Source organism: Dermacentor variabilis, chromosome 6 (genome assembly GCF_050947875.1).
Source record: "Dermacentor variabilis isolate Ectoservices chromosome 6, ASM5094787v1, whole genome shotgun sequence".
Classification (NCBI taxonomy): Eukaryota; Metazoa; Arthropoda; class Arachnida; order Ixodida; family Ixodidae; genus Dermacentor; species Dermacentor variabilis.
Window position 1 is genome coordinate 175,151,238 of NC_134573.1, and position 19,847 is coordinate 175,171,084.

The 19,847-nt window shown below is 42.6% G+C and overlaps 1 protein-coding gene across 2 annotated transcripts in view; it reads left to right on the forward strand.

Annotated features, from left to right (window-relative positions):
• LOC142585835 (uncharacterized) overlaps nt 1-19,847 on the forward strand; it is an 89,953-nt gene that overhangs the window by 40,563 nt on the left and 29,543 nt on the right. For both annotated transcript variants that reach the window (XM_075696866.1, XM_075696867.1), the window contains 17 exons: nt 496-613; nt 1,040-1,180; nt 1,255-1,371; nt 1,597-1,729; nt 1,852-1,887; nt 1,990-2,052; nt 2,466-2,594; nt 5,044-5,243; nt 6,583-6,689; nt 9,741-9,849; nt 9,935-10,099; nt 12,835-12,948; nt 13,462-13,591; nt 13,665-13,703; nt 14,123-14,161; nt 14,399-14,527; nt 17,235-17,446. In XM_075696866.1, coding sequence (XP_075552981.1) covers nt 496-613; nt 1,040-1,180; nt 1,255-1,371; nt 1,597-1,729; nt 1,852-1,887; nt 1,990-2,052; nt 2,466-2,594; nt 5,044-5,243; nt 6,583-6,689; nt 9,741-9,849; nt 9,935-10,099; nt 12,835-12,948; nt 13,462-13,591; nt 13,665-13,703; nt 14,123-14,161; nt 14,399-14,527; nt 17,235-17,446 — 1,981 coding nt within the window. The remainder of the gene's footprint in view (nt 1-495; nt 614-1,039; nt 1,181-1,254; nt 1,372-1,596; nt 1,730-1,851; nt 1,888-1,989; nt 2,053-2,465; nt 2,595-5,043; nt 5,244-6,582; nt 6,690-9,740; nt 9,850-9,934; nt 10,100-12,834; nt 12,949-13,461; nt 13,592-13,664; nt 13,704-14,122; nt 14,162-14,398; nt 14,528-17,234; nt 17,447-19,847) is intronic.

The following is a 19,847-nucleotide window of genomic DNA, read 5'->3' on the forward strand; positions in this document are numbered from 1 at the left end:
TGCACGGTGCCTAGAACCCGGATAGCATGCTCCCGCATAAGAAGGAAATAGACTGCGCCTAGCTGTGGCATGTGGAGTCATGGCTCGCAATTCTATTCTGGCATCGGTTTGGGTGACCTATCTCTTTCCGTCGTTGCCGAGCCATAAGCCTACAATAGTGAACCTCTCATCAGTCATTTATTTGCAATTGTGTCAAAGTCCAGGGCTTGTAGCCCAGTGGAACATGCATAATCAGCCAAAAACTGATATTTCCTCTCTGGTGCTTACAGGGACTAATGATATTGCTAGGTGATGATAATTAGATATTTGGAGGAACCGTTTAATCGCCTGGCATCATGAAAGGTAGCAGAAATAAGAGTATTGAGAACTTACTAGCAGAATGTTTGCAATGAGAGAAAGTTTGCAACTAAAATGTGCGTTCTAGAGAGAGCAACTCGTAGCACTCGAGGGAGCATGTGCTAGCTAATGTGCACTATGTGTTATTTTTTGTTTCAGGACTGCTGACATCATCATCCTGCAAACACACTTTAGGCGTCTCTGGAAGTTCTGCCGCACGGCTTATCCCTCCATTGTCCAGGAGAGTAATAACACATGCCAGCAGTCAGTGCCTATGGTGAGTTGATTTTTAAATAAATATGCATGTAAATCACTGCTGTTTCATTTTGCTAGACAATTTTTTTTAGTGAAGATAAATTTTCTAGGTGTAAATTTAGCCTGCACATTCTATGCAAGATGCTGTGTGCATGGAGTTTGGGATATGAACTACTCGTATAAACAAAAACACGAGCCATCTGCAAAATAGTCGATAAGCATTTCATAAGATTTATTTTAGCCTTTCTTGATTCATTCATTTTTATGTATTTTGGCAATGATCCATTTATCTTGAATTTTACTTGTAAATACATACTGTTGTTTCGGTGCTGAGGACACTTTGCAATGTAACACGAAATGTAACATTAAACACTGCATCCGTGTAGTCTTCTTTGCCAAACATATAGTTCTTTTTTAAATGAAATATTTATGGCTTTTGTTCTTGCAGTTGAATGCGCTAAAGTGGGCGAAACTTGTGGAGACAAACAAACACGTGTGCCTTTCAGTCAACTTGGCCACCTTGCGGTTTCACTATGTTGACATCCCTGGCTCTGATCTTCCGTGCACCAAGTCTCGAGAAATAGCTACTGTAAGTTGTTGTAGGTTTTAATCAAACTTGTCCCCCATAACCTGCAATGTTCTTTTTGTTTTTCTTTTGTTTAGTACTGCGAATCTGGCACATGGAATGAATCCACTGATGCACAGTTCTCTATGAGTGCGCATCGATACAATGATGGACAGTGGGATGCCTTTGAAGAGGAACTATTGATCAAAGCCAAGGTCAGTCTTTCTGGGTTGTTGGGGCGCCGATAACTAGGTTTAATAGAAAACAATGTTAGTAAAATGACATCTCTCTGGGGAATGTCTTCTTGAAGTACAGATATTATGTCTGGTTGGTTCTTTTTTTTTTTTTTTGCATGCACAATTTAAAAAATTTATTCATGTAGTCCTAGTAGCGTTCCAGCCTTGCACTTGACTTGATCACTCTCTTGACCTTTTCATTAGGTGGAAAAAATAGAGGCTGCCCGTCCCAAAAGCTGCTGGGCTGTCTTCAACATTGATTATGATCGAGACACGGCAGCCTGCAGTGTGCACAAGGAGCGTTTTGCACGTCTCAAGTCGCTAGGCAAAGCAGCTGGTAAATATTTCACCACTTGTCTGCTGAGCAAGTTGGACTTTCTTGTGTTTGTACCGCAGATGTCATGCGTGGCAATGCTACTTTTCTGGATGCAAATATCCACAATTCTCTTCCTTTTTCAGGCTACAACCCTGATTGGAAGGACAGTAATCAGACAGGTGAGTATTGTTCTTCTATGTGACAGTTCTAGTAAAAGTAGACACATATGACTGGAGCGCTCACACTAAGGTATTTGTTTCATGTGATGCATTCTGTTGCAGATAAAGACAGCTCAGCAAGAGGTAGGATCAGCACAGCACCTTATAACAGAACACAGGCAGGAGGTGAGTGACATTTCCAGAAAACTCTAACACAGCCTTGACTACAATCATGCAGGCAAGGCATGTAAAGATAAGTTGCTTACTTTGGTAAAGATAACCTGTTATTTTTGGTTCATTTTGACATGGTAATATCTCGAACATAGGTAACTGTGCACTTGCAGCTTTTATGTGATTGCAACTTGTCTGCCACACTGTGAAGCCAGTGCCAGTAGAGGCTACAGTTTTGCTTGATGTAGACACTATGAAACAAATATGTTGGCAGGATCTGTCTCCATTTACAAGTTGATAAACATTTTGCAATCCTTATTGTGGTTTTTAGTTTTTATATTGTTCATATTTAGGACTACATGAATAATGCTGCATGTGCACTGCAGGAAATTGTTAGTTGATCTGACACCTAGTGAATGCTGTTGCAGGATCCCTTCTCTGTGTGTTCAGTGGTGCCATCTCTGAGGGCTTGCTGCCACCAGAAGGCCTATGCACAGCTGCTATCTACACCAGTGTCTCATATGATGAAGTCAAGAAGGCCTTGGTTGTCAAAGATGGTGCGTTGCCAGTGTTGTTGAAAGCAAAGCTGTAAATACTGATGCTTGCATCAGTGATGCTGACCTTTTGTGTCAAGCACCACTACATTAAGTTGAAATATGTACACATGAAATTTATGAAACCATCTGATAAACAGTGACAGCCTGGTAATGCTACTTTGGAAGTGTGAACCTTGATTCCTTCTATATTACAGTAGACTTCCATTGACTCGACTCCAGTTAATTTAATCTTCTGTTTAAACCAATTCCAGCTGGCCGGAGCCCATGAATTTCTGTGGGCCCAAACTTTAGTTATTTCAGTGCTAAACATGGCCTTTGTTGGATATTTCGAGCGTGACCAGTCGGCACGCATGCCCCTGACTCCTATGGTCACCTCGATAGCGGCCCCTTCTGTGTCGTCGACTGTCTCGGCGGAGCTTAGAGGACAGTCATTGAGCACACGTCATCTCTCATCAAAAACGCCTATTTTTGGCCTGCCTTAGGAAAATTTTCTTGCAGCAACCGGAGCTCGCATTGTTTGATTACGGTATTTACCGGATTCTAACGCACGCCGTTTCTTAAAAAGAAGATTGGGCTGAAAATTGCCTGTGCAGTGCAATCGTACACAAAAGTAAACCCGCCTTCGCAGTTCGCATGCTTTGCCGCGTAATACAAATGTATTGCGGCAAAGCTGCCTTTGAAAACCGTGTGGCGAAGATGGCTTTAGGAAACCAGCCTCCATTGTGCAACAATTTTTCTTATTTATTTATTGATACTGCAATTCCCGTATCGGGATTATAGCAGGGTGGGAAAAAGAATTAAGCAGTTTTACAAAAATGGCAAAATGTAAGCAAAAGAAATAAGGGTGCAGGTTGAAGCTCTGCAGCCAGCATCAGGAATACATTTGAACAAGACATCAAACAGTAAAAATTAAAATACACTATAGAACAGTAAAGTGATGAAATGCAGTAACACAGACTAGGTAATATGTTGAGCGAATACCGTCAGTGACGTTTGCAACACTTCATTGTTAGTGAGGTTATTCCAATCGGTAATAGTTAGTGGAAGAAATGAGTATTTAAAACAGTTATTACGGATGCGAAAAGGAGTTAAGTTAGCTGATGTCATTATCGGGTCGCATACCCAGACGAAAAATGAACTAAATGGGTGAGTTCAGTTCTGTAGTGTCCTTTAATTAATTGGTACATGAATTTTGAAATAATGAGAGTTGGGTGTAAGTTAGATTTATACTTTGTTTAGGAGCTTTAATGTCATTTCTAAGTTAGTTTACTACTTTGGATGCATAGAAAGTGGGCACGTGTCTAGTTTGGGGGTGTCTTATAATCAGGCAAATTCTGCGAAATGAATCAGTGGTGTGTTGTGGTGCTTTTTTTAGATGATGTTTCATTGGGCCTGCCGGATAAATTGATCAGTTTCGTCGGTCCCGTCGGGGTCGAATTAACGGAAGTCGATTGTACTTTCATTGTTGGAATCCATTGCTTTGATGTAGCCTTTCAGGTCTACATTTATTTTACTCGTTCAACTTTATAGAGAAGGTTATAAAAAATTAAAAGGCATGAAATGAAGCAGCTGCAGATCAAGAGACACTATGGCTGCAATGAAGCACATCATGGTTAGAGCTCTTGGGGGACCATTACATAATGCAACTTTTGTTGTAAAATTTCAATGTAATGAAAATGTTACAATTCTGCAAAATACTGTGCACCAAACCTGCAAGAAAGAAAACAAAGAAATGAAAGATGGAAAATTCAATAGGTATGCTTTGAAGTCGAGCAAGACATATTTGAATATTAATAATATTTGGGGTTTTACGTGCCAAAACCACTTTCTGATTATGAGGCACGCCGTAGTGAGGGACTCCGGAAATTTTTACCACCTGGGGTTCTTTAACGTGCACCTAAATCTAAGCACACGGGTGTTTTCGCATTTTGCCCCCATCGAAATGCGGCCGCCGTGGCCGGGATTCGATCCCGCGACCTCGTGCTCAGCAGCCCAACACATATTTGAATATTGAATATTTGATTAAGAACATTCGCACAGCATGAAAATAAAGCTCTTTTTGCAGGTTTTTTTTGTGTGTGTGCTATGATATCCCTTGACGTACAGGTTTTCACTACTCTAACGTTAAAGTGAATCACAGTAGCAGCCAGTGCCTGCTTTGTCACCAGGTAGACACTCGGGCATGGCCATCTTGCACACAAATTGTTTATTTAAACACTTCAAATGCATCAGACACATTTTTCACTCACACCACTGCCCTTATTTTTTAAAAGCCAGTAAGTTGAATGTCTTAACTTTGCTGCGCAACGAAGAATGCTGAAAAAACTTGACTTGTGGAATAGAGGAGGTTGAAACCCAGATCTTCCTTTAAGTAAGGTGACCATCTTGGGGATCTTATGGTAGCTTGGCATCCCTCAAAGCGCAGTCATAGTTCTGTTGTCCTTTGCAGGAGACTCTCTGCAGCATTTCTCGACACTAGCTCGGCATCTGCGACTGGTTGGTGCTGGAGTGGCACCAGGTGCTCTCATGGCCAACATGGCAAGAGATTTTGCGCTTGAGAGCACAGCCTGGCTTCGTGTGAAGGGCTTCAACACACTGGCTATTCTGACGGATCACTGGCCTCGCCCAGACATGCTTAATATCTTCAGGGTGCGTTAAAGCAGTGTTTTACTGCAGCTGTAAATGACAGCACAAATAGTGAAATTTGTCGTGGCTGCAATGCATTGAGTGACATGTACATAGCCTGTGATAAAGCTGATATTTCCGCTTGTGAAGCTCTTGGTAAGTCCTGTTGTATAGCTATCATATACAGGTTGCCCAGAGTTAATGTGAACATAATTTAAATAGTAACGCATGCGGGAAGGAACCTTGTGAAGGTTAGCTGCCTGAAGACACTTGGTTTCAAGAAATTTCAAACGTAGCCTGTAAATTTCTATTTAATGCATTGTGTCATTAGGTGAACAATTAAGAAGAGTGAGAAAAATAGCAAACAATACAGTAGTCACACACATTTGGCTCCACTTGTGTAAAGCCCTCTTTGTTTCTCTGTTGCCATATTGTTGAGACATAGTGTGTTTGAGCCAACTAATTGCCTAGCAGGATTCTTATAGCCTGTTGTCGTGATTTTGTGGCATGACAAATCTGAGCTCATAAATCCAAATGGGATTAAGTAATACAATTTCTGGTTTTGACATTATGTGTGGTCGTTCAGCAAAAATGCCTGAGCGTGTCGTCATCTCGGACTTAGAAAACAGTGCTTTGCGCAAGGTGTTTCATGGGATTGCACCAAGTTCCCCGATGAAGCTTCGACAAGTACGATTCCGCCGCGACTCGCGGCTGCGGTGGAATGCTACGACCACGAAAGCCAAACCTGGGCCGTCCAGCAGGTCTCGGTAGCTCTTGAAAGACAAAGGCCAAGCAAAACCGACGGAACGTTGCCCCTCAGGGCAACCGACCACGGGAGTAACACGCGCTGGAGTTGAGTAGAGACCACCCGCTGAGAAGATATCAGGGCCCGCGTCACGGTGCCATTTAGTCATGGTGTCGTTCTGCAGGCGACTACATGAAGTTGTTTCTATCTATCTATCAAATGAGGGTGAACACCACAAGAAACTCCTCCAATCAGGTGCATAAATTGAAGTAGTCATCTCTGCAATACGGACTGTTTTACAGACTGCCATAAGATACAACACAGTTCACCTACCAAGTCAGAGTTTGTTCAGTACAAAAACATGTGAATATTGAAGCATTTATTTTTGCTTGATTCCTATTTCAGTTTTCTTTAACAAGTACACAAATCTCACACCAAGGTAGCAAAGGGTGAGGGACTAATTTAGGATGTTCTAACCTAGCATACAAGTACTTTTAACTGCAATTTGAATTTTTTTTACAGACAAAAGAAATCAGGTTATAGGATGTTAATGATTGCCATGCATTAAAATATTTGATTAATTTTCTCATAACTAGTGCTCCACTTCTGATGGTGCAGGAACTGCGTAAGGTTATCAAAATGACGGAAGAATTTGGCAAGGTCTCCATCATCCTTGGAATACCGCCACAGCAAAAAATTAATGATTTACTATTCCTGCAGAAGGAGTAAGTTGCTATTTATTCCCTTTTATTTACAAATAGTGTGCCAAGTGCATTCCATAGGGAATCATTCCATGTAAAAATACAACTACCTACATTTCTCTACGAAGGCTGTAATGATGAGCTGTCACAAATGCCATAAATGGCAAAACATCTCTAAGTAAACTGGTATTGAAAATATCCAACTGTAGTCTCTGTCAACTTAATGGCTCCTGCCTTACATATGCATCGCCATCTAGCTCTATAACTCAGTAATGCAAGCAGCGTGGGGAAGCTGAGATAAGAGCATATGCATCACTAAATCAGTCAAACACAGGGCTCTTGACTCTTACACACTAATATTGCAAAGCTGTTATGTTCAGTGACAGTGAAAATTTGCCAGGGGGGCCCTTGATGAGGCATTGTGCAAGGAAAGAGGCTAGAGAACAAATTCTTATCTTTCTCAGCTTGCTCCATTTGCCAACCGACCGACTAATTGACGAGGTTCAATCAAACTATTCCTTCTTTGGTGCACTGAACAATACTTTGTGCTTCCCTTCTCCTCTGTAGAAATATAATTATGCCATTATGACAACTTTACACTGTGGGGTTCTCCTCCCGTGCTCTTGGGACAAAGGAACGACAACGCAGTAGTGCAAACAATCACAAGGGCATTTATTGCACCTTTCATAGTTCAATGCCTGCTAGCCGAGTTGCTATCCACAAAACATGCCGATGGGCGCGCGACAAATCTAAGAAGTCCGACTCACCGCGACCGGATAACGAGCGAATATGTTCGCCCCATGCTGGATCCCAACGCCTGGTCGTTCGCGCGTACGGTCACGCGAACGGTGGCGCGTTCGAAGGAGGCCACGCGAGACGGTCTCGCAGAAGCATAGATCGGCGCACGCGCGGTACGACCGCGGCGCTCGCCGTTCCGCAGCCAAAGAGGAAGAGCTTTTTCCTTTTCGCGGCCAAGTAACTCCGCCGGTAGGCGGCATTAGCAGCACAACACTCGCGCCGTCTCTCGCACTGCGCTTCAACCACACCGACCACCGCGGACCCCAGGCCACGCGACAAAGCCGCATTGCAGGAGACGCGAGCTATGCGGGAAAACAACATATCAGGGGACACGTGAGAGTCGCGCATCCCCCCAACCTTAAATCACTACATATTCCGGCTAAACATGTCACACGGTCTAACATCAACGCGTGCTTCGCGAACAAGGTAGTATATGCAACATTGGCCGCGCCGAGGAAATGTCCACACGCTGTCCATAACATGCGAGCCGACTGTCCTTGGGTACACCGCTAGCGTCCGCTGGTCACAGCAGCAGCCCTGCAGACTCGACGGCACGATTCCAGGCCAGGACTCCGGAAACGGCGACGCAGTAGTCGACACGAGCAAGCGTCGCTCGCGCCCTGCTGGCGAGAGCCGCAGTAGCTGTCGGTGACCGCCGGCTCTTTATACCGCCGCCGAGGATTGCGAGCTGGATACAGGCGGCCGCCGAAGTCGCTGCGCCGAACCGGCCACAGCATCACCATTGTCCGGATTGGCTCGATCGTAGTCCGTGGCAGCAGCGCAGACGATGTGCAGGTGACAGCAAACGAGGGGTGTCTCCACTCAGTCTGCGTACACTCGAGGCACTCGGCAAACACTAAAGTAGTGCAAGGGAGAGGAATTCTGCATGCGCATCGCCCACGTGGTACGATGTTCAACTCGGCTAGCAAAAGATCGGGCAGCTATACTCGGATGCTAAGTTCACGTGAACGAAGCTCGCTTCCTTTAGTCGAACGGTAATTTAAATTCGTGTGAGGCTAACCAGAATGAGGGAAGCAAAGTGCAACACCTCAACGCCACGGTCCACCAGGTTGTGTCCCTCCACGTGCGACAGGCAGCTTCCTAAAGCCTTAGGCCTAAAGCGTCGCTACCCTGACAGCAACCGACATCCAAAGTACAACACCCAAAATGTGCACAAAACAGGCAGCCGCGAGGAGACGTCAGCTCTGTTAGGTAGTCCTAACCCGCTCGGTGCACACAGCATCCGAGTTGACGGCGCCCACCGTCCCAGGCGGTGTCGGAGCGCCCGTGGCCCGCGGCCACCCGGGTCCCAGAGCCGCGACTTCATCAGAGTCGGAAATAGAAGCTATTTACATAAGAAATTCGGACCACCCACGAGGCTTCCGTACTCACTCGCTTCAGGCTTGCCAATGCCCCGCGGGCGCTAAGCCTCGCTCTCCCAGGATGCAGACCATGTGGCTCTCGTACCGATGAATGCCATTAAAAAAAAAACACTTGCGAAAAGGCTTAGCATGTTGACAAGTTCAGACACACTACAGCCACCGTCGCCTCGCTCAAGAAAGCCCGCTGCCGACGCTAGCGATCAAAATCCACGCTAGCCCTATATACGCTTCCGTTCAAACAAAGGTCTCAAACGAAGCAAAACTGTTAAAACTATCGTCCGATGCCCCAATAGCCCTACGTTGGGCAGCCAGATGTGGGGTTCTCTCGTGCTCTTGGAACAAAGGAACGACAACACAGTAGTGCAAACAATCACAAGGGCATTTATTGCACCTTTCATAGATCAATGCCTGCTAGCCGAGTTGCTATCCACAAAACATGCCGATGGGCGCGCGACAAACCGAAGAAGTCCGACTCACCGCGAACGGTGGCGCGTTCGAAGGAGGTCATGCGAGACGGTCTCGCAGAAACATAGATCGTCACACGCGCGGGACGTCCGCGGCGCTCGCCGTTCCGCAGCCAAAGAGGAACAGCTTTCTCCTTTTTGCGGCTAAGTAACCCCGCCGGTAGGCGGCGTTAGCAGCGCAACACTCGCGCCACCTCTCGCACTGCGCATCAACCACACCGACCACCGCGGACCACAGGCCACGCGACGAAGCCGCATTGCAGGAGACGGGAGCTATGCGGGAAAACAAGATATCAGGGGATGCGTGAGAGTCGCGCATCCCCACAACACAAAAGATTCAAAAGGCTTGCTTTTTGAGTGTTATTCAGTGACATATTTTACTTGCCAAATAGGGCTCTTCCAGTTGTTCAACTTGTTCATTTCTCCTCTAGGCCTGTGGACATGGTGATATTCATGGGCCATTACCAGCCAGGTAGTGAGCCATGCCGTGTTATGCATCCTTCCAGTTTGTCGAAAACAACGAGCACCTTATCTAGTCTGGTGAGGCTTAGCACACCATTTTTGACACATTGTGAGAGACTTGTTAGTGTTGGCTAAGAGAAGGTGCATTTCAATCTCTGTGCAGGTTGAAACCACGCAGGTCATAAAGACCCTTTCCAGCAAGTTGAATATCACAACAGCAGTTTGCATTTCTGTGAACTTGGCTGTGTTGACATTTACTCTTGGAAGCACAACGAAGTTTAAGCTGGGCACTCAATGCTTGCAGGAAACTGTGAGCAGTTATGCTGAGGTGAGGGTTAACACCTTTTGGAGTGATGTTAGTAATAATATCACCTTTAATGCATTCACTGTGGCAGCAGTGTTTTTGGGTCCTGATTCCTGTGGAACACACATATTCTTCAGATTCATTGTGACCCACCAGTTAGTCATGCACTTGTCTTTCAAAACTGAGAGATGGTGTCACTGCAATTGCAAATTGAAGCAGTGAGAATTTTTAACTTGCACTGGTCTTTCGCAAATTTATTGCTTCTGCACTACTGAAAGGCCTGCATTTTCACAGCTGCACCAGGGGCATCACTACTGTGACCCCCCTGTTGACCTGCTTCACAGTCGACAAAGGGGCTCTATGTCTTTGTGAAATGCAACAAAATTCAAATGCTATTTATTGGTGATGTGTTGCTGAACATTTCACAAATATTGTAATCTGAAAATTCAAAATAAGAAATTTTGCCCCAATTCATGATTTTAATCGGGGTCTTTAGAGTTTCTAAGGCAGTATGGTCTTTTCATTGCTGTCGTTGTTCTTAAAGACACCTTGCAATCAACATCGAACTCCTCTGTATCAGAGCTCATTAGAAATGATTGAATTTCAGCTTTGTTCAGTTCTTGAATTCCTGCATTGTTCAATATATGCATGGACCTTTTGCGCCGATCCGCCAGGTCAGAAAACTAGACACATGAGTGACGCCTTCAGTTGATAAGCTTTATTGTGCCATCTGTTGTATAAAAAGAAAGCCTACCTTAAAGGGCCCTTCACCAGATCTGGTCATATTGAGCTGACAAGCTCAGAGCATACACTCCACGATAACAATCGTGTCTTCAAAGTATTACATTCCAACGTGCCGTGAAAAAATTTGAAATTTCAAACCAAACGCCGTTTTTCCTTCTCCTCACGGCCGCTGCACTCAAAGCAGGAGGATGACGTACTCGTGTGCCTGCGCCTGCGTACTGGTGTCCGCAGTGCGACATCGCTCGTGGTGACACGTGACTTCGAGAATTATTCAGGACATCTGTTATCTGTACGATCTGTTGCTTGATTTGACGATTGAAATTTAGAGAAATAATAAAGCACACAAACGGAATGGAATGTCTGCATGTTTTTTGTTTTACTTCGCACCGAAGCAAGAGAGATGTACTTCTGCTTCGTGTGCTTGTTCCTGCGGTCATGTGGTCACGTGCACAGGCACCGAAACTATGCCATTTTCTATCCTGTTCAGCGTGTGATCATATTCTGCGATCTGCTTGTTCTGCCTCAGTATTCGTGTAGCACTGAATTAGACCGCTAATCATGTTTCCTTGTCCACAGTGCGCAAAATCGTGCGCTGCGTGAACGAGACAACAGCTCGTGCGCGACGCCGTCAGCTAAAGTGCATAGCACCGAAAAAAAAAAAAAAGCGAAGAGAAAAAAAATGAAGGCGGGGCCTGTGATGTATGCGTCACGCGATCCTCGAGCTCTGGTATGGGAAGAAGGCAAGGAAGGAATTTCGCTTGCAGAGGCTAGACTGGGTGAGTGAAGAGAGCGTCTCACTTGGCAGTGGAGCCCATCTACTGAAATCATAGGTTCACGGCACTGAATTATTTATATCTCGGCTATTAATGGGGGGAGCTGATTTGAAATATTTTTGCGGCAGAACGCTCCCTAGACGACACGCAACAACTTCCAGTGTATAACCAAAATGTGCTATGGGGCCTGGTGATGGGCCCTTTAAGATTTTAGTTGCACCAACTTCTGAGTAGATTGGACAAGCAATCAGCGAATGTTTCATGCTCACAAATTATCTCGTGTATAGCCTGGGATGTGTATCAATGGCCAGACAAGTAGCTTGGGGCATGGCATTTAGAAGGGTAAAGATTCACTACAAGAAAATAATTAAGTCATGTTTTATCGTTAGATTGTACATTCGATGTAGCAAATAGTTTGTTCTCACCAATATTTGAACTTGGGAAACAGCGCGAAATGACGGGACAAGAAACACAACAAATGGGCCCATGCGCCAGTTGTTGTGTTGGAAAATGATAAGAAAGGGAAAGTGTAGGTTCCTTAAGCAACTCGTTGTGATGGCACAGGCTGTCACAATTGCTGGACAAGGCACTATAATCATTGGTTAATTAAATAAATTATGTTGCATTGCAAGTTTGTAAAATCTAGGAGACCACACAGAATTATTGCCACGTATTGGGTGCTAAGGAAATGTATATTTAGAGAAGTTTGGCCTACTGTTGCAGTTATCTTTGTGAAGAGACGAGTGGGCTCAGATTAACTGCAATACCCCAATCTAGCATAGTTTCCATTTCCCAGTAATTCTTCAGGATTGCATCAACAACAAAAAAAGTTGCCGCAGCCTTGAGCCAACATTTTAATCATAGAACTTGCGTATTTGTCTTGACACAAGTCTCTCCTTTCTTAAATTTGCCTTACCTTAAGTCGAATTTCTTCATTTGATTCAATTTGGTACATTCCTAGCAACCTCATATAGAAGGTGATCATAGTTATGCCTTTGTTACTTTATGTACATAAAATCAAACACAAAATTCATGGAACAATTGAAATTATTTTGCAGCCTGGGCACATAGCTTGGAATTGAAGGTTACACTGCATAAATTTTTCACAGACCTGTGTAGTGTAAGCCTCGAGCTCTAGCATGTCTAGTCGAGGAAGAAATTGTAGTGAAAGCATTCTGTGAACTTTGATGGGCAGGCATGCTTTCCGTATAGTACTTATTCTAAGTTGTGTGTTATTCCTAGGTCTGCCCATCACAGAGTGATCCAGATATATTCTACGACAGTGCTCTCTCCTGTTACAAGCAAAACTCAACACACGTGCAGACATTTGAAAATGAAGGCACATTGGAAATGAAGGTAAGTCACATAATTAGTGATGTGCAAGAGATGAAAGCTTTTAATTAAACATTGCAAAACGGAAAATTTTGATTTTTCTATAGCTCTCTGCACCATGAAGGTCTCGAACAACTCTGCCATGATGTACTAGGTGAAAGTGAGCATCAGAAAATGTATCCGTAATATCAGATGCTTAATTTGTACTTAACATTTTTAACTTTTGCATGCTCCTACATTTAATGATCATGTGCCTTAGCTATGCTACTTGCAGAAATTTGCTTCCTAGTCTGCAAGCCAAAACACAAAGATCTAAACATAAGAGGGTAGAGTCGTTAGCATGCAGAGCACCTGTTTTAATTGCAGCCATACTTGAATATACTTCTTACTGTGCATGAAGTGTTCTTAATAAGCATCATGCATGTAGGCGCTCGTAAAACTGTCTCAGATAACCAAATTATTTTTCTTCTATACAAAGCCATTTTTATTGTTCTATTGTCGGTACTATATAACATTTGTTATTCATACTGCCTCCAGGTTGAGTTCCTCAAGAAGCATATACCCACTCCTTGTGTGGCAGCCTTCCACACCGAATATGAGGACACTGAAGTAGTTTGCCCAAACAGAGTGGCCTTTTCACGTATTGCAGCCCTTAGGGAGCGTTTAGGTGAGTGTAGCAGAAGCAGTGAGCTCTGTGAAATACTTTACTTGACCATGTTTATTTTTTTCCTTCCACCAAGATGCACCACTGGGCCATGAAAGCTCCAACAGGACTCGATGTAAGAGCACTGTCATTTATTAAAGAAACTAATTTACTTATTTACGAATAAATTCTCCGGGGAGGCCTTTAGTAGGAGAGAATACAGAATCATCTGCCTAATCATTTTTATTAGATAATAGAGTAGCACACATCACTGCATTTTGTACAGTTTAGTCAAGATAACAAAATTATGAAGTACATGTAACAAGCAGCACAGATGGCATGTAGTTCCCTACATAAAGAAACTGGAGCAAAATACAAAGAAAAATGTGACACAAGAAGATGGTTCATATTGATAGGAAAACTTTGGAAGATATGCAAGAACAGTTGAGTACATGACTAAAAAAATTGCATCTTTCTGGAGTAGTTAACGATGTCAGACATATAGTCAATACAGCTACACTGAGCAAAAATTTTTTCTTCCTTTCCTTTTCAAAGCTGCAAACACAAGCATGCCTGCAATTCCGGGCCCATCAGGTAACATTTATTTGACTGACTGCGATGTTCTTTATTTTGTAGTAAAGTTCTCGTAGATAAAAGAAAATCAATATTACATAGTAGTTTTTCAACCAATCTGTCATGCCTTTTTTTCTAAATTTGGTTGCTACAGAAGTTGCTGGCTCTAGTGCAGGATAAATAAAAGCATTGTGCGAAGAATTACCAGTTAATTCATGCAGTGCGACAAATGACTTGGTTCTTTCACCCTCCAATCAGAAACTCTGATCTGTGTGTTCTCCGAACGTACTGTGGAGCCGATTTCCCTGCCATACGGGCTGTGCACGCACATCATCTACACAGGCCTAAATTACGTACCTGAGAGCAAGCAAATTGTTCCTCTCAATGGTAAGTGCTTCTGATCAGTAGTGTTCCTTACACAGAACATTAGCACCCTCATTGCAGGGCTGAGCATTGTAAGTTCGTATTTTTGAAAAAGCATAGCTCATAGTCACCGCACATGCATTGACATGTCTAGCATGTTTTTTTTGCCTTTGAGTATTGCTCAACTTTCTTCTGGAATGTCGTTATACGTTATCACTATTTCAAGGTTGCTGGCAGATTTCAAACAGACAATTTCTAAAATGTAAGAGATATCACAATTATGGAAATTGATTATACCATGTTGTTGTGACTGAAATGCCACTGTGACCTGCTGGTGAGCTCTTTATTGTTGCTGTTTTAGAGCTTTGTGGGCATCTGTCACTGTCTTTTGTTTGTTTTGCTTCTTAGTATGTGTGTTCTATTAGTGAATGTAACATTAGAGCCAATCCATTAAGATGCAGGTTGAACTAAAGTGCTTTAGAAAATGTGTGCCATTGCAATTAAAATTAATGTTTATGCCAACTCTGTGCAATTGTTCAGTTGCGGCTGTTCTGTCACAATGTCAGACACCTAATAGTTGTGACTATTGTGAATAAGTGCATGAACTCGCCATGACAGCCATTCAATATTTGAAGTGAGCTGACATGGAAAGTTGCTTGTGCATTAGCATTAGTGGTTGATTCTGCCAACAGCAACCTTATAATGACACATCCTGTGCTTGTGGATAACTCATATTGCCAACATACAGCACAGTAAGTTTGAAATGTGTGCATAGTAGAGAAGCCGTTCAGTTTGCAGTTAAATTATGGGGTTTTACGTGCCGAAACCATGATCAGATTATGAGGCACGCTGTAGTGGGAGACTCCGGAAATTTTGACCACCTGGGGTTCTTTAACATGCACGTAAACCTAAATACATGGGTGTTTTCGCCTTTCTCCCCTATCGAAATCCGGCCACCGTGGCCAGGATTTGATCCCACGACCTCGTGCTTAGCAGCTCAACACCATAGCCACTAAGCAACCATGGCGGTTTAGTTTGTGGTTGTTGAATAAGCAACGGCACATTAAACGACAGATCTTATATATCAAGGGAGCCATCAAACAGACTATAAGCACAATTCCTTGTAATTCTTGTCTTCTATGCAACTTGATAGCTCAGTTTCCCACTAATGACCTCATCTTTAATGAGATGGAAACAACAACTATAATTTCTTTGTTCCAGAAAGTTCCTTTGCTCCATAAAGAGAAATATTGTGTCATCAGTAAAAACTTTAGGTATAATACTATTCACAAAGCTGATATCCAAGAATGAACATGTTAATCATGTATATTCAAAGCTACAAAATATTCTTGCTACCTTAAATTGGAATCACAGCATACTAGCTTTTAAAGCTAATTGACTCATATATCATGATTTCTTTTACTCGCATCTCAGTTACTGCTATCTTAAATAGGTAATACAATGGCACAAAACATTTAAATGCTGGAAATACTACTTTAAAAGAAATCAGGTCAGTTCGTCAAAGATTTATTTTTGGAACACATGCAAGATCTTTTCCAACAAAACAAGACTTAAAGCTTGGGCTATATGCAAGATTAAGATACTGCTGAACTAATGCTATGCAGCAAATGCTATGCTGAAAAGACTACTCTTTTCAAACCTTTGCAAATTAACGAGAAACTAGGAGTGCATATTCATATCTTTGCCAGTCTGGTGCCTGGTGAAAATATGAATATGCATTTTGTGTACAAATTATGGCTGTCACCACATCAATCATTCCCTACCTACCCTACTTAACTACTACAACCAGCAAGATGTTGATATGTCATCACTAAACAAGACTAAAATGTTATGTCTTTTCTTATAACACTCTGTAATATGATGCAATTTCAGAGCATTTTTGATGCATTCTCATTATACTTTATAGTTTACAATTGCAACCTTTGTCCTGACCATCCTGGCATCTGTGGCACCAGTTGGAGTTTGCTATGAGCTGTGCAGTCAGGCTTGCACTGCACTGGGCTATGCAGACAGGCCTGCGCATGCTTGTAATGCAAGCTTGTAGTGTTTGTTGTCATCTCTCAACTTTGAGGCTGTGACGATGCCTTTGGGACCCTGCTCCACGGCCGAGGATGTGATCCTCTCGTGAGCACAGAAGCTTAGCTAGACTCTTTTTTTTTTACTTATGCATGTAGGGTAATTCAATTTATTCCCAAGAATATGTTCTTTTATACTAACTTGTCTTAAATACACCTTTTCTTTGAATTGTTGTAAGTGTTGTAAGATTTGTTGTAAGTGTGCGTTTAATTTATGATCTATCAGTGCAAAAAATAGATAAAGACAAAAAAAGGACGGTTACTGGCCCACTAGTTCTGACAGAAATAAAATCTTCATTCTTGACCAAGAATTACCAGTCCACCCTAAAGGTTTCTCATTTTGTATTAAGAACAGTGGCTTTATTCATAATAAATGCCTTTGCCATATTCCAAGTGCCATATTCGTAAGCTGCCTTTATGTAAGCGATGTAAGCCCTACTCCCCTTGCCCACTCCTTCACTCCAAATTGTACATTTATCATGTTGGGATAGAGGAAAGCAGTGAATTTCTGGATAATTTTGTTCGTTCCTTTGCTGAAAGCATATAACTGCAATAAATGTGTTGGTTCTTTAATTAGCAAAGTTTAGTTAACTTCAACTATTCATGCTTACTAGAAATGTTTGAATTCATTGCAGAGTATGCCTTCAAGGGTTTCCTTGAACTAAGGAAACATGCACGACTGCTGGCTGCAGTTCCATCCGACACAGTATCAGACCTGACAAATACTCCAGATGTAGAGTCTTTCTCCAATGTCATCTCTTCCTGGTTGATGAAAAATGATCTCATGGGTCTTGCCTTGTTTTCAACTCTCAACACAAATTTTGAGCAAGTACACACTGTCACCAAGGTATGGCATAGCCAATCATGGGCTCTTACTAGTGTATATGTACATGAATAAGTACACTCCTTACATATTACTTCAAATGTACTTGCTTTAAGTGGTCCTCTCTCTATATTATTATTACTACTACTGCTACTACTTCTTTCCTCTTCTTTCTTTCTTATTTTTTTGCCAGAAGTACTAGTTAAAAATAGTGCAGTGTTGTATGAAAGTTTAGCCAATCTGTCTCTAGATTGAAAGAACAATGTAGGAGATACACTAAGAATGCAAGATTGTGAAGGATCAACCAAGCAAGTCCTGCACAGACCCACTAGGTGGAAGAGTTTTTATGCAAAGGTAACTTTAGATCCAAAAGAATCGATCACAATCATACAAATAAATCCAATAGAAGTTATTCAGAAAGCTTTGTGCTTAATGAAAAATAGGTGCTGGTCTGGGCATAGAGCCCCCTGCATTATCTGATATCCAGGGCAGTTGCTACAAACATGCAGAACCAGATTACTAGCAGATGGTAGGGTGAATTGATTGAAGCTTGAGGCCAAGATCAGTGATCAACTGAATAAGTTCTGCAGAAACCTGCAAGGAGGGGAGAAAAGTTCTTGCCAGTTACTTCTTTTCAGTTAAAGAAGGCAAATAAAGGACGTGACCTGATGACCATGATGCAAGTAGGGTTTCAATAGCGTTTTTCAGTATTCATGTTTTCTAGTTGGCAATTTTCTTGTCACTGCAGTCAACCCGCAAGGTGGAGAGAAATATTATTTCTCTCCACTTTGCGGGCTTCCGCAGAACTATTACGTCAAACTCTTGCCTTTGCTTCGAGTTGTCGACAAATTCGACTTCGACCTGCCATTTGCTAGCCGCCTGGTTAGCTCAGATGGTAGAGCGGCTGCCCTGGAAAGGCAGTGGTCCCAGGTTCAAGTCCCAGACCGGGACGAATTTTTCTTTAACTGTGAGGCTTTTCTTTTGAGGAATGCTTATAGGTTTCCTTTGTAGCAATTAGTACGAATGGGTGGATGTCTGATTTTCCCTTTATTAAGTGCTGCTTTGTAGACAGAAAGGTGATCAGTGTTTACCATACTTATTCATTAGATTATGGGGTTTTACATGCCAAAACCACTTTCTGATTATGAGGCACGCTGCAGTGGGGACTCCAGGAATTTCGACCACCTGGGGTTCTTTAATGTGCACCTAAATCTAAGTGCACGGGTGTTTTCGCATTTCTCCTCCATCGAAATGCGGCTGCCATGGCCGGGATTGGATCCCTACTTATTCACGTTACTTTCTTGCAACTTTATTAGTTGCACGGTATTTGGCATTTATAACCAAATGCAAGGTGATCAGGTACTAGACCATGGTTCATGCTCTTTGTCAACTATGTCTTTGGTAATACATGTGCCTTTGGTAAAGCTCATGGTAAAAAAGTTGAATGTCAACGAGCAAGTTGTCTAGCCCTATATGTCTTTCCTGCGAGTGCATATCAGGGGTAGAATAAAGAACATTACGTGCTCGTACCACCCTGATATAGTTAATAAAACGAAATTGAAATGTGCAGAATATCAAACCTACAAAGGTAGTCCTTCCTTAATGGGAATATAAAAAATCTAATTTCAGGTGCATTGGTAGATTACTTATATAACTAACAAAGGAACCCCACCTACCGTGAAAAAAGGCTTCCTAAGCCAGAAGAAACATGAAAACGAAAGACAAGTGGTAATCTCACCTTGGATAACCTGCCCTAGCTAACCATGATGTCATAGATTTTGATGGTAACCTCTCAGGCACAGATAACTGTTCTTTGGTGGGGGTTCCATTCATTCCATCTTAGAAAAGTAGAAGACTGCTTAGCGAATTTCAGGAGCTTTTACAGGTCCACAACAGCCCAAGTAAAAAAAAGTACTTTCAAATCTGTGACGTCAAGCTAGTGCCGATATTGCAGCACAAAATTTATTGAGGACTATGACCTTCATTTGCTGTTCTAATAATCTGCTCAATATGATGAAATTGAACAGCGTTTCTCTTTACAGTGTGCCTTTAATGTTCCTTGCATAGTTTTGCACAGCACCGCTTATAACATGTCGCTGTTTATGTATGACCGCTGCTGCCATTGTAGCTTGCTCCGGTGAATCACTTATTCTGCTCCTAGTTTTTAAGTAAATGATTATGTGAACTAAAAAGAACAAGAAACTGTATTTTGTTTTTCTGCATGTGATTTTGTGGCAAGCTTACACCTGCTCCAAACATAGCAGTAGGTGCTCCAAAATTGTTTTGCATGCTCCAATGGCTGCTCCAAAATGCAGAATGGCACTCCCATCATTATAAGCAAGAATGGTAGAACATTAGGTCTATCGTATCTCTGTGGTTCTACATTATGTGCCAAATCTATTTGAAGGAGGTTAATGATCAAGTC